Genomic DNA, 15,552 nt, shown 5'->3' on the forward strand with positions numbered 1-15,552 from the left:
AGCTACAGTCTCAAATGGATGTTTATTTCTATTTCAAATCTGACCTGTCCTTGATTAAAGACTATAATTTAATCACTTCACAGCTATCAGGCAAGTTAAGGAGAACGCCAAAACTAAGGAATTCTGGAAAACTCTAATACTTAAATTGTAAGTTTCAAAAATTACTTTAAGCCAGTAACTAAATAGCAAAGAAAGATCTCACCATGCAAGGACTGTTTTGAGATGATTGAAATCAGATCAGTACAGATCCCAGAGTTTTGTGGAGTAGAGGCTAAACCAAAAATTTGGGTATTTTTGGAAAAACTGACCACAATTAGCTTTCAGCCAACTAATTTTCTACTTGTTGGTTTTGCTAAAGTCGGTTTTAAAACTCTATCTTCAAAAAATCATAACAAAAAGAGAATGAGACCTCCAGGAAGTACAACCTTTAGAATGATGTAGGAAATCAGAGCAAGGATTTTGAAAGTATGCAAAGATCTAGAGAAAGATATAATCCTCTACATTCAAAGTATGTGAGGAAATGGAAAGAATGTTCTCAACTAGCACACTTCAAGATGAATTAGTGATGAGTACCATTAATTTAACCTCTCTCTTCATTCAGGTGTCCTAAGGAGAGCTAAAACATAATGCTGGAATTTGCAGGCATTACTCCTGAGCTTATGGTTGTCTATAAATTCAACTATACCATTCCAGCCATGGGGAACCCGAGAACCGTTTCCATTTTATATTTAAAACTGCAATTTCCTACATATCCTCTAGATCATACGTTGACTATAACTAAGGCGACCTGCTAAAAATCAGACTTGAGTAGAGAAGTATAATCAGGGACATTGGCATCCAATGATAGGACAAGGGGAAATGGATATAAGCTGGAACATAGGAGGCTCCGCTTCAACATGAGGAAGAACTTCTTCCCAGTAAGGGTAACAGAACACTGGAACAGGCTGCCCAGAGAGGTTGTGGAGTCTCCTTCCCTGGAGATGTTCAAAACCTGCCTGGATGCGTTCTTGTGTGATCTGATCTAGGTGGTCCTGCTCTGGCAAGGGGATTGGACTAGATGATCCTTTGAGGTCCCTTCCAATCCCTGACATTCTGTGATTCTGTGATATAGCAAAAACCTGTCACTTCTACAGAGAAGACCTTAACAACAAAAAAAAACCACCAGAAAATTCAGAACATAAGTAATCATAGTGACATACATGACCTGTTGTAGAAACCCTCAAGACTGCAAGCACTGTTTCAGGCTTGATAAATAGCACTGTTAAAAAGTTACTTCATGCATTTAAAACCAATATGAAAGATCAGCTTAACATCTCAATTACCTTGAGTTTGGCCGATGAGCATGTCCATTAGTGTCTATGCCTAGCAAATGCAGGAACAAAACCACTTTGTCGTCGTTCAGTGCAGAGAACAACGTGTGATTACTTCTGGAAGAATTAAAGAAGCTCTGTATGGAATAAACCATTAAGATATTAACCTGAGTGCAATGGAAAAACATGACAGGCAACCTAATAAAACTAAACCACAGCTGCTTTCATGTCAAAATACTAAGAGTTAGAGTTATGAATGAGAAAAAGTAATTACTTTCCAATTTACTTAGAGGAGGACAACTAGCATCAATATAGTCAGTCCAAAGTTTCAGCTTAACTAAGACAGGCAACACTCATCAAGTTGAGGGTTTTTTTTTTTTGTTTTTTTTTTGTTTGTTTGTTTGTTTCTTTTTTTGTTTGTTTGAGTTTCTTTAGGTAGAAATACCAAATAACTGCACATCATCGCTTCTTCGCGTCCTGCGTAATGACAATGATGAACCATTCCTGAGAGCCAGTTATGGCTTTACATTCCCATTGGTTTATCACTTTCAAGCTGGAAGCAAAGGTCTCAAATACCTTTGTTTTAGAAGCAAGTTCTGCAGGACTGAGATGCCAAGCTACAATTTGTGTGCAGAAACCAAATGAAAACAGAACAAAGCAAGCCACACTTTGCAAATACATGAACTACAGAATATACATCTGCCTTGCACATGTCCTACTTAAGCATCCCTGAGGCAGATGCCAGGGGGGATTTTCCCCTCAGATTGAATGAGTCTTGACATGGCTATTCTGTGTTAGACCAGTCATAGTGCAGCAATGCAAAATGCAGGCAGACAGCTATTCCAACATGATCTCCTTAGTAACAGCACTGCCCAAGGAAACAAAGTTTTATTTCCAAGAGCATCCAGAGAACGTTCCAGCACACTAACATAAAGCAAGGTGTTTTCAAATTTCACACAAAAGTCCAGGGAAAATGCTGGTAGAGACAGTGAACCACAGAGCAGTCCACCACACGCTTGTGATAGTGGTGGAGCTCCTAAAAATTAAAAGTTCACACCTTGTGCAAATGAAAGCCACTGTACCAAGAGGAAAGTCCAGCTGGCAGCAACAGTACCACAGTACGCCTCTCGGGAAACCACAGCAGCATGCAATTCCACCTTTTTTCCCCACTCTGAATATACTCAAGCTGCATGGACTAATATTTGCACGCTCTCAGCTTCAGCTTTTGTCCAAACAAAATAATGATTAAAGCCCAAAGACATTTTAAATAAAGTGTTGTGGTTAAACCCCAGCCAGCAGATCAGTCCCACACAGCCGCTCACTCACTTGCCCCTGCTGGGATGGGGGAGAGAATGGGAACGGTAAAAGTGAGAAAACTCACGGGTTGAGATAAAGACAGTTTAATAGGGAAAGCAAAAGCCATGTGGGCAAGCAAAGCAGAACAAGGAATTCCTTCACCACTTCCCATGGGCAGGCAGGTGTTCAGCCATCTCCAGGAAAGCAGGGCTCCATCACACGTAACGGTGACTTGGGAAGACAAATGCCACCACTCTGAATGTCCCCCCCTTCCCTCTTCTTTCCCCAGCTTTACATGCTGAGCATGACGTCATACGGTGTGGAATATCCCCTTGCTCAGCTGGGGTCAGCTGTCCCAGCTGTGACCCCTCCCAGCTTCTTGTGCCCCCCAGCCTACTGGTGGTGGGGTGGGGTGAGAAGCATAAAAAGCCTTGATGCTGTGTGAGCACAGCTCAGCCATAACGAGAACATCCCTGTGCTATCAGCACTGTTTCCAGCACAAATCCAAAATATAGCTACTGTGAAGAAAATGAACTCTATCCCAGCCAAAACCAGCACATAAAGACACAAGAACAAAATCCGATCACATTCAATAGCAACACAATTATTTTTCATGGAGGTTTCTGTTTCCCCACAGGGGTCCATCCACCTGCACATATTTGACTGCAGACTGAAGAAGCCTTCCAGAGCATCCCAGTGATCTACAGGATACAGTATAATTCTGTTTTCTTGGTTTTAATTAAATAAAAGGAAATAGCAAACCAGACAAACCAGAAAACTCCCAAAATTAAACCCTCAAACGTAGATCAATATTAGAAGACAGGTATTTTTCTGTCGCAGACTGATAAAGGGAAAGAAACTGTTGTGAGCAAGGCAGGGCCTGAGCTTCTCCTCTCCCACCGCTCCCAACGTACCAAAATCCCCCCACTCCCTCAGCTCCAGCCACCTCGGAACCCAGAGCGGCACCAGCTCCAACAGCTTGCCCAACCTCTGGCTAACTAACAACGAGAAAACAAAAGGTTGAGATAAAGTTTAATAGGCCAGAAAAGGAAGGGGGGGGGGGGTAAAAGAAATAAAAATAATAATAGAACAATAATAATAGACTATACAAAAGAAGTGATGCACAATGCAGCTGCTCACCACCCGCTGAGCAATGCCCATTCAGTTTCTGAGCGGTGGCCACTGGCCCCCAGCGTTGCTGTTCAGCATGATGTCACGCAGTATGGAATATCCCTTTGGCCCGTTGGGGCCAGCTGTGCTGCCCGTGTCCCCTCCCAGCTCCTTGTGCACCCCCAGCCTCCTCACTGGCAGGGCAGCAGGAGAAGCCGAGAAGTCCTTGACTTAGCGTAAGCGCTGCTCAGCAACAACTAAAACACCAGTGTGTTATCAACGTTATTCTCATCCTAAACCCGAAACACAGCCCCATACCAGCTACTAGAAAGAAAATTAACTCTATCCCAGACAAAACCAGGACGTCCAGTATCAAGAAAAGGCAGCTAGGGAGACATCTCATTGCTGTCTACAAGCGTCTACTGGGACAGTGAAGAGAAGATTGAGCCAGAGCGCTCAGGGGGCTTCGGTGATGGGACAAGGGGCAACTCACAGTCTGAAACCTGGGAAATTTTAGTAAGATAAAGAGACATTTTAAAATTATTTTTTAAACCATAACTGTAGCCAGATATTGGAACAGGTGCTCAAGAAGTTGTTGAATTTCTGCCCTTGAAGATACTAAAACTTGACTGAGTAGCCTGCTCTAACTGGACCTCCTTCATGCAGGGAGTTGGACTCAACAACCACTACAGCTTTCTTCCAACTTTCCTTTTCTATGATTCTGGCAACTCTTCTATCATTTTCTGGCAACTAACAACAAATAACGCCCTGGCTACAACTGATACAATTAGTATTTACAGTTTAGTAAATAATAAATACAATTACAATTTAGTAAGATCAGTGATAAGTTTTCCATTAAAATACTCACAGTAAAGTTAATTATAATGGAATTCTAACTAAAATATTACAAGAGACTTTTGGTCACAACTATGAAATCTTTTATTATCATCTCCCTCCTTGGATGGGAGAAAGCAAAAAAGAAAGAAGACTACCTAGAAGGTCCAGCAAATACATGATTTACTGTTGTCAGAACAATGTATGGACTCCACAGATGATTAACATGAGTTGTTGGGGATCGTTTGTTCCCCATACAGAGCCCTCCAGGGAAGCACGATCCTTTAATAGAGCTGATAAACTGTTGCTGACTGCATGGATGTACAGGAAGAAAGAGACCAAACAAACTTTCTCCTTTCACAAAGTTCCTTCATGTGTAAATCCAGGACAACTTAATTAAATTGGTTGATTAAAGCTGTGCATGCCCATTTGTGCTCATGCAAGAGTTTAAACAGTTATGCCAGTTTTCAGATGTAAAATAAATGCACAAAGACAGAATAAACATATCTGCCAGCTTTGTATCAGTTGAGCACACTCATGGACAAGACTCCTGCATATTTAAAGGAAATCATTCAATCATTGCACTGCTAGTCAGAGCAGAGCTATCTGTATAGAAATCCGCTGGTAGAAATCAACATCAGGTCATGGCACTGTCTGCAGAGCTTCAAAGTTTAACACCATTCAGTTCTCTGCTCCCACCCTGCACAGAAGCGATAGTCTGAAGGCTTGGTTGGGCCTTCTTCCAGCAGAAAGGGGCCAAAGGAAGAACAAAATACTGTGTTCAAAATGAGAAAAGAAAAAAAAAACCACCAACAAACCAAAACCAAATGTTTGCCATCTGCATCTACATGTTCATTCAAGTCAGAAGACATCAAGTGAATAACTTGAGCACATCCTACCCTGTGGTCGTAAGAAATTGCGTTAGACCGTTACTGGAACTCAACTCCAGGACAGTTTGTGTTCCTGGAATTTTAATCATTTTACTCTAATAAAAAAAAAAGTTCAGTCTTACAAAACTGCTTTTCCAAAATATTCTTAAAAAATCAGAAATGCATTAAAAAGACCATTTTTTTCTCCTAGTAGTTAACCTAGACTCCCAGTATTTCGCTCTCTAATTTCTCTTTAGCACAGATTCAAACTATCATCTAGGTAAAGGCTAAATAACTGAGAATCGTTGGGCCACATCACACTAAAATACACTCAGTCTCTTAATTATTTTGAAGGCTTCTAAAAAAAACCCCAAAAATCAGAAAAAATCCCCACAGTGAATCAACTCCATACCTATCTGGATCTCCAAGCCACTCCCAAGCTATTACCACACATAAAAATTACCAAGTTTTAACCCAGCTGCAGATGAAAACCCCACCCAGACTAGTCTATACTCAATTGTCCCTGTCCCAAGAACGGGTTGGCCTCACCTTCTACTAGGAGCAGACATGACAGGAACTACCAAGTATCACACGTTTTTTTCCTCCGCTCATGATTTAAGCAATCCGCTTCTGACCCATACAAATAAAAACTAGTCAGAGTTTCATATCTAAACAACTGAGTTATTGCTAGTTAGCGCATTTTAAGAGAACAAGCAATTTCTGGGGGCCAGGACTAGTAGCCCAAACATTAGCTAGCCATTCTCCATTTTAATCCCATCTTTTTTGGGGCAGAGGAAGCCGCAAGTGGCCCTTGTGATGCTTGGGACCTACTGACTACACAGCAAAGAGGGAGTACACGTTAGTGTCTTTTACTTCCTAAAGAGGCAGAAATCCATGGATCAACTTGTCCAACAGAGTTAAACGGTATGTGGTTAAATATTTGAGATAAAACTCAAAGGAGAAAAAAAAAAGTAGGCAAAGCAGAATTTAGATTTCAGCAAATTATCATTATTACTTATATATAATCTCACCAGCTCAGCTGAGTTGTTTGATTCACAACAGCAGAGTGACCTCAGTTTCAGCCAGCCTCAAGTTTCACGCTTCTGAAGCAATCGATGATGTGTAATTGAAGAGATGATTAATGGAATTTTACAACAGCCAATCAAGTCCTACCCATTCACAGTATGAAACTTACACATGGGCAAAAATATTTCTTTAGAATAACGGTGCTGGTTCCAAGGAAAAAAGTCATCAGCAGTGACATATATATTAAACACATCATTATAGTCTGAAAAAAGAACTGCCATTAGGTGTTTGGAAGGAAAAGAAAGGTAGTACCACCCTCGCATACCTGTGCTGCTCCAAACAGCAGGGTGCAACTGGAAGGCAACAGCTACTCCAGTGTAACCGACAGCCTAATTGGATTTTATTATTCATACACACTACAACACACAACCTGGCACAAGTGCCCATTCAGGGAGAGGACAGCAGTTAGAAAAAACATCTTTTCACCTGCCAACTCAGAAAGTCACTTCCTTTGAAAAAATCAGCAAACTACAATGAACTTATCCACCCTACGTCACTGTTTAAAGCAGGCTCACCCTTGGCTTCCTAAAACAGATGCTGATTCGGTTTATTGATTTATTTGGGTTTATTTTTGGTTTGATTTGATTTACGCTGGTTAGCTAATGTTAATGCACACAGCACAGAGATCTTGCAGAAACTCTCCACTCCACGTTGTTTTGGGATCCAGAAAGTCACTCACCCAACTGCTCCACTGATACAGACATTAACACACCGAGACCCACTACCAGTATTTCTTAATGCAGGACAAGTAAGTTAGCATGGAATAACATGAATATAGGAATTAATGAATAATCAGAAACTACGTGCCTTGGACTATCAATACTTACAGTAACAGCATCACAGAAAACAGTCATGAACCAGCACTGACCCAAGGTGTATGAACAAGTTACACTGCTCCAGAGCCTGAGATGCCTCTGCCCTCCCTCCCCTCCCCACTCCAAACCAACCATGACTTCCCTGGCAGCCACAGCACAGCATGAACCGCAGCAGATCCTCAGGAGGCAGCTACACAAGCCACGCTGTGTAAATACAGTGGGTGCAAGCCCAACGAAAATTAAGTCAATAATATTGTCCATTTCTTTCTCATAGTAAAGACTTACCATTTCTGGTATGCTGTAATACTTTTTACAAAATCCTTAACTAATCACACTCAAGATTTTAAGGGGTCTGTAGCACTCCAAGATGGGTTCAGATTATATGCAAATGTAAGACAAAGAAAAGCCAAGAATGTTTTTAAAGGGCACTTTTATTGGTGTTAGGATTTTTGATTAGCATTGCGTAACAAATACTTCCTCTAAGCTTCCATTACACTAGTCATGATAATTGATTTGAGCAATTTTTACTTATGGCCTCAAGTGCTAGGTCTTTCAACAATTTTTTGATGTCTACTTCTGTGATAAAGTTAGCATGTTCTATGATAAAGTTAACATCCAGCTGTGCTTCTTACAGATAGCATAAAAAAAAATTCTCTGCTCACCTTAACATGATCAAAAACCCATGTGTCAAGCTTGGCTGCATCTTGTGCTCCAAAGTCTTCACTTTCTGCCGTGTAACAAAATGTATAAACGTGATCTCCAGTAGCACCTGCAAAAACCATATAGATGGAATCGGAGACAGAAACATTTTCTTTCTTTTCTCATAGTCAAAAACACATGAAAAGTTCTCTTTATTTTAAACTTTCCCATCCTTTACGCTTTTTTTAAGCCTGGATACCATTTTAACTCATTAGCTTATCAGCACTTAAGAGGAATGAGGAGCAATGTTATCCAGAATGCTCAGGTGAGGAAATAAAAGTATGCAAGAACAGATAGGAGTAGAGAAAATCCCAGTTAAAGCAAATTAAACTGAATTTAGTTTTGAAACAAGGAATTTCACGGAGAAACTTCTAACAGAGGAAGCTACACATTAAGAGCCTTGTTTTGGTAGGGTTTTGTTTAAAGAAATGTACTTAGCTTTTGGTTGTGGAACTGAATCATACAAGGCAACGCCCTATCAATTGGGGAAACACCATAAATCTCATAAGCAAGGCAACAGGAGAGGTGCAACTTAGCTACTGTACATCAATTCTAGGAGGCAGTATTGAAAGCCAAATGGAAAATTTCAGAAAGACAATATTCAAATATCTTTAAAACATGGATTTAAAACATAAAAGGGAGAACTACTGGACTATGTTCAGGCATCAAGTACAACATGAGGGCCACTGATGCGAACACACAGCATCTGGACGAGGCAATTTCATTCTGCATTCACTGCAAGAGAGCAAAGAAGAGAAAGATGAAGACCTAGAAAAAAAGTAAACTTCTCAAGTCCTGGAAAGATCTGCAGTTTGGTGAGGTTTAATGAAATAATTCAGCCAATGGCTGAGCTGTTACAGCTCTGGGATGCTGTTTCTACCGTGACTACATAAATTACCAGAGGAAAAAAATATTCTTCTATCACTTGATGGCCAGAGAGAATATAACTGATTTGCTGGATATCACAATTATATAACACAGTTTTGTAAGCTTCCAGGCTTGTGAAAGAACTAACATCCCTGTACGAGGGAGCTGTTTAATGAAGATTATGTCCAAACCCACACAAGGGATTCAGGTATTTCAGGCCAGGAAGATGAAAGCTGGCACAGAATTTCTGGTGCAGATCCCCCTGCCCCCCAGGAGACCTTACGACTACTTATAACCCAGAGCACTCACTGCAGTTTTCACGGTGTGAAAGAAAAGGAAGAAAATACTTGCAGGCATTAAAAAGTGATTTAAGGAGTTCCAATTGGTGGATAAAGGAGTTCAAAAGAAGAACTAAGCCCTAGCCATCACTGTCAGGATGACTGATGGTCTAAGAGAGTAGAGTGCTTTACTGTTTTCCTGCAGTGTCACAGCAAACCTGAGAACATCTGCCTTTGAGAGGTGCCACACCAAAGAAGCCAAACGAAAGCACGCACTCTGCAGACCTGGCAAAGGAACACATCTACTCCCTACCCATTTCTAACTTCTACCAGAGTAAAAAAAACAACCCACTCAACCCTGCATTGCTATGAAGAGTAACAGTGGCAAATGAAGCCATGCTAGGAAGGTTTTAGAGTGCCTGCATAGCTTATAAAATAATTTATTATTTTGTTTAAATAAGAAAACTTACTACACAGAATGTTACAAAATATTATTTTATTTCTGTTGTTTGAGAGGTGGCAGGCAACAGTTTGCCCAATGCTTTCTTTAAGGCTGGGGATGAGGAAGCCAAGATAGGATACAGAAGTAAAAGGAAGTCAGAACTAAAAACATCCTTTAGAAGTGAGCTCAGAGGCTTATTGGGTTTGGTGTTGCCATTACACAAATGGAAATAACTGGAGTACCAGAAATTCCCACACCAGACGCCACCTATTCCTATTGCAGACTTGTCTGGCACGTCATCTCGCCCTCAGCATCAACACTCAAATATTAGGATGAGGGATCAAGTTATCACCCTCTTACAGTCTGCAGGCACAAAAGAGGTGAAAAAAGAATGAATGGAAAAGGACAGCCAGACACTGAGCTGACAGTGTGGGCATCAGAGAGCTGTCAAACACAGTCAGGTGAGGAACATGACAAATTCTGCATTTTTCTAGTTCCTTTTTCTTTCAATGCACCAAGAAGAGACTGAGAGCTCTGTCTGTCTGGAATAACCCCAACAAAAGTTGGTACCAGTTGTCCCCAAATGGCCATCTGGGTGCAAAGGACTAATATCCACCTCCCTTAACAGAAGTAACAGCCTCAGCTCCTTTCTCAGCATGTCATTTAATACTCTGGATTATACTCCAACCTAGACCCATGACAAAACAGTACAGGACTGGGCCGTTCAAGTCAAACCTCAAATTCTGGCAAGTCTAGAAAAAAACCCTCAAAATTTAAAAGAGCATCCTGGAAATAACTCAGGCATTTTCAAAGTACATTATTTTCAGACAATTTCAAGGTCACAATCTAAAAATACCATAGAAAATAAGGTTAAAATTAGCACATTGAATTTGTGTATCTTGAGTTTAACTATTCGAAACAAACATCTTTTAATCCAGCTTAAAATGTCAGTAAATTGCACACCAGTTCCAAAGGTATTTCAGACATTTTCTCAGACTATAATCAGACAGTCATTGAGACTCTGACAAATTTAGATTTCATGCATATCTTGATATTGAGAAAGATCTGTAAGCATTTTACTTACCTTCTCTATAGAATCCTTAACCATTTCACGGAAATATTTATTTCATGACAGGAAAAGAAATTAAAGAACATAGACAATGGCAGGAAAAAAAGGATTTTTCTCTCCTTCCTAAAACCAGCAGGTGTTTATGCATCATCCAATGCAAGTGGTGAAACAGTAAATAAAATTCTGAACATTTTGGCATGATAAAAATACACACAAGAAAAGTCTTGTGACCTCACTGATTTGCAACATGGAAAGAGGGAGAGACATGGAGCTATGCTCCCCTACCTCCTTTTTGGGTTTTTTTGTAAAAGTAAAGTTAAAGAACAAACACTTGCTTCCATTCCCTTCTGTATTATAAAACTTCTCCTTTTTAGAAACTTTGTATCACAAAACCCTTTCTGTATTGTAAAACAACTCTTTGGAAGAAGGGGAAATATCTGCTTCTACTAAAAGAAGTTAATCTACCTTTCCACCATGCGAAACTATGAATCGTTTTCCCATACAGCATCTACTTCTTGGATACAGTGCTGCACTAAACCTTTCTCAATTTTGGGGGATTTTCCTCCCTCTGCAAAAGAAGCTCCAGTGTTGACGTCACTCAGAACAAGCCATATTGAGAGACACAGCAACAGTATGGTATCACCCTTGCACATCCCTCCAGATAACATCAAAGCTGCTTCCAAGTCCTCTGTTTATCTTCTTACTCAAACAAAACTAGTAGGAGGACAGGGCTCTGGGAAATTCTTGAATTCTCAAATATTTTCCCAAGAACAAATCTCCAAAAACGTAAATAAGCTGTGCATGGACAGTGTACTACCTTTGCCCGCCTCCCCAACCACCATCACAATATTCCCAAATACAAGCTGTAATCTGAGGTCATGGGAAATTATCAGGAGATATTTTTACAGTTTACCACAAACTTACGAGGATCAAGCAAAGCACAGAAGACAGGGGGGGGTGTGAGGAATATCAGGAAGAAAGGGGGAAGGGACTAGAGTTGAGAAAAAGTTCAAGAATCATCACGAGAAATACAATGTACACTTTTTCTAAACCAATATTAGATTCCACTCCTATCCTGCTTATCACATTTGTCTGACTTGTCAATGCCAATGTTTAGAACAGAACAGCAGCTTGTCCCTAGCTTGTCCACTTTTCCCTTCAGTCTGATTTACTCGGAGATTATGGGAAAGGGTGTGTGTATGCCCTCATTCTTCCAAGAACAAAACAAAATTAAAAACTTGGAGACCCTTTAAATGTTTGAAGTGTTGCTCAGCAATCTCTGCATGCTCAAAGACCAGTTGCACTGGGCAGACAAGACTTTAAGATACTGCACACCATGGGGAAAAGACCTTGGCTTCAGGAATAGTACCAGGCAGTTCCTACGTGCATATAGTTCTTCCCTTCATACATTACTGTTCTGGACTAGAAGTAAAATAACCCATAATAAGCTAATTCTCCAGCTCAGACACTCATAAACCATGGCTGTAGTTCTATCACCCAACTCACTAGGAGCTGCATGCAGAGGAAGAAAAACCCCAGCTACAGCCTTGCAAACAAGAGCTTTAAACATCAACCGAAGGAAAAATATTAGATGCTTTTAACTAAGGGTGTGTTTCTTCTAGAATGCTGATAGAATTAGGTAAGGCCTATTTAAAAGGATGAGTAATAAACAGGGATGTCCTCTTCAAAAGCTTGCTGCTTTTTCTCCACCCAGCCTTAAATTCACAAACTAGAAATGAGGTATACACAAATGTACAAACTGGAAATACTTCATTCAGCTTCTTCTCTAACACCAAAATTTGAAGTCTTTCTATTTTACTACCTGATAACTACATGTCAAAGACTCACAAAGTTTAAACCTTACCTTTTGCAAACATTGGCAAAATATCTGGGCTTCCCCAGCTCCAAGTATATTTACTTTCGTTGAAAACAGAGTCAAATTCCACTGGATTCTCCTTCCATCCTGTTAAATAAACATATCTGAATTTAAATAGGGTTGCCAGAAGATCTCATTGACTGCTAAGACTGATAGTCCATGCAAAACGTTTTTCTTTTAAAGTTTCCCTTATATTATTTTACAATGAACTCCACTTTGCCAGTCCCAGTTCACTTCCATTTCAACCTCTATTTGCAATTAGTCCCCCATTCATTTGGAAGTGAGCTGAAAACCTAAGCCAATCTCATTATGCAAGGATTCAAACAGTCAGAACACACAGCTGGTTTACCTTCTAAACAGCTAGAATTCTCCTGAATTCTAAATCCCCCGTTGTCTGAACTCAGCTTTTGGCATTTTAGGCAATAAATTACACATTCCTATTTCCAGCACTCACGTTCCACCTTATCACAACAAAACCTTCAAGAAGATGATGGCAGCTGACAAATATAAAGAGATGCTCTAAACAGCAATTCCTACCAATCCTGCATTTGAAGCAGATGTCAGAAGGAAGAACCTTTTGATTAGGAACATGGACAAAACCAAGTAATTCCTCTTGCCTCCCCCATCCAAAACCAACACGTTCCAAGTGTTCAGGCTGGAAAGCCTGGGGGAAGGCAGAGGACCACAGAGAAAACCAAGTCGGTAACGCAAAGACTCACATTATTAACCACCAAGCATGCAGTAACAGTTAGCTCTGGACAAAACACGTAGTTGGGGTTTTTGCTTTATTTTGCGACTGATTCTCCAACTCAACCCAGCAATGGTTCAGCTAAGACACTGCAGTTCGCTTCTTGTTTGCAACATCTACTTAGTCGTCTCTCATTACACCCCAAATGAACATTAAAAACACTGTGACATTTATGATCCGAGGGCTGGAGCACCTCTGCTATGGAGACAGGCTGAGAGAGTTGGGGCTGTTCAGCCTGGAGAAGAGAAGGCTCTGGGGTGATCTTATTGCAGCCTTCCAGTACCGAAAGGGCCTACAGGAAAGCTGGAGAGGGGCTTTTTACAAGGGCATGTAGTGATAGGACAAGGGGAAATGGCTTTAAACCAAAAGAGGGGAGATTTAGAGGGGCTATAAGGAAATTTTTCACTCTGAGGGTGGTGAGGCACTGGCACAGGTTGCCCAGAGAAGCTGTGGATGCCCCATCCCTGGAAGTGTTCAACGCCAGGTTGGATGAGGCTTTGGGCAACCTGGTGTAGTGGAGGGTGTCCCTGCCCATGGCAGGGGGGTTGGAACTGGATGATCTTTGAGTTCCCTTCCAACCCAAACCGTTCTGTGATTCTATGAAGAGTTCACTCCATACAACACTGCTGCTTTTAGACTCAGGGTGCTAAATTTTACCATGTCAGAAAATATTAACTTATGTAAGCTCTTTCCATAGCTATCAATATTAAGAGTGGGAAATCCATCCAAAATGATTATTTTTCTTATACTCTCGGTATACAAACCCCTATGCAGGTATTTATCAATAATCACCTAGAAGCCCAGCACATCACTGAAACATCTTATTTCAGAAGACAGCATTCAAAGCTTTAGGACCAGCATACCTTTAGCAACTGCGCTGACGTCCTCATAAAATCCAGCTATAAGTGCCACGTGCCCTGGCCTGGATTCGGTTGGGACCCGGGTGTGAGAGATTCCCCAGCTGCCATTATTCTCTAGAATACTCCTGAAATCAGGAGACAAGGCAGTTAATGCTAATGACTTCTTGGAAGTCCAACAAATTGCAGATAAAAAGAGCGACAGGTAGATGTGAGGCAGAAAATGTAAAAAAAAAAAACAAACCAAAAACAGACTAAACCAGATTTTTGCTACCACCTACCGTGCAGCAAAACAAGCAGAACATTAACCTGCAAGTAGTTCTACACTCTAACACCCACAGAGAACATTACTACTGTGGCTCATCACCTAAACTCATCTGTTTGCAGTGCTGGTGTTCTAATACACTTAGAATTAACATACTTTTTTATTTCTGTTGCTTCCTGCTATAGCTTACTTTCTTTCCCCCCCCGATAGATTGTTTCTGCCTGGTGTTACTTTCGTTTGTTCTTTCTATTTAGCTTGAAAGTGTCTAGTTCAATCTTCTCTTACTCATTAAATATGCTCAATTATAATTAGTTCTTGTGACCGTGTCTGCCTTTGTCTGTGCTGAATATCGGAAGCCAGCACCAAGAGAATTTAAAAGCCATGTAAATCTATGGTGCAAAACATTTCAGCAACAAAAGAAAATGTAAGTAAATCTTGTCTCTTTTGCAATTACACCTAAGTGAAGGAGAATACCTTCTCATCATGTATACAGAAATACATACATTTTCTAGAGATTAGGCTTGTACAACAGCTACAACAGACAAAAAGCAAAGAAAACAGAGGACAAAGCCCAAGTGCAAGAAACAGCCTCAAACTGCTCCTGTCTACTGAAGATGCCAACAGCTGGAGCCTGCAGGAGAGCAAGTCATGAGCATTGCCATATGCTGTTTTCTTGTCTCCATCTTCTGGAAGAAGAGAAAGATTCACTGCCCAGTGTCAGAGAAGGGAGGGAGGAAGGAAGGGAGGGAGGGAGGGAGGGAGGGAGGGAGGGAGGGAGGGAGGGAGGGAGGGAGGGAGGGAGGGAGGGAGGGAGGGAGGGAGGGAGGGAGGGAGGGAGGGAGGGAGGGAGGGAGGGAGGGAGGGAGGGAGGGAGGGAGGGAGGGAGGGAGGGAGGGAGGGAGGGAGGGAGGGAGGGAGGGAGGGAGGGAGGGAGGGAGGGAGGGAGGGAGGGAGGGAGGGAGGGAGGGAGGGAGGGAGGGAGGGAGGGAGGGAGGGAGGGAGGGAGGGAGGGAGGGAGGGAGGGAGGGAGGGGGAGGGAGGGAGGGAGGGAGGGAGGGAGGAGGGAGGGAGGGAGGGAGGGAGGGAGGGAGGGAGGGAGGGAGGGAGGGAGGGAGGAAGGAGGAGGAAGGA

General features: G+C 41.5%; 1 protein-coding gene across 1 annotated transcript in view; it reads right to left on the reverse strand.

Moving 5' to 3' along the window:
- Nucleotides 1–15,552, reverse strand: part of PIGN (phosphatidylinositol glycan anchor biosynthesis class N) — a 104,126-nt gene that overhangs the window by 70,571 nt on the left and 18,003 nt on the right. Inside the window, exons 3-6 of the mRNA XM_086608958.1 lie at nt 14,163–14,284; nt 12,540–12,638; nt 7,983–8,089; nt 1,323–1,447 (exon numbers count right to left, since the gene is read on the reverse strand). Coding sequence (XP_086465084.1) covers nt 1,323–1,447; nt 7,983–8,089; nt 12,540–12,638; nt 14,163–14,284 — 453 coding nt within the window. The remainder of the gene's footprint in view (nt 1–1,322; nt 1,448–7,982; nt 8,090–12,539; nt 12,639–14,162; nt 14,285–15,552) is intronic.

This window comes from Tauraco erythrolophus, chromosome 3, assembly GCF_009769465.1.
Source record: "Tauraco erythrolophus isolate bTauEry1 chromosome 3, bTauEry1.pri, whole genome shotgun sequence".
Taxonomy (NCBI): domain Eukaryota; kingdom Metazoa; phylum Chordata; class Aves; order Musophagiformes; family Musophagidae; genus Tauraco; species Tauraco erythrolophus.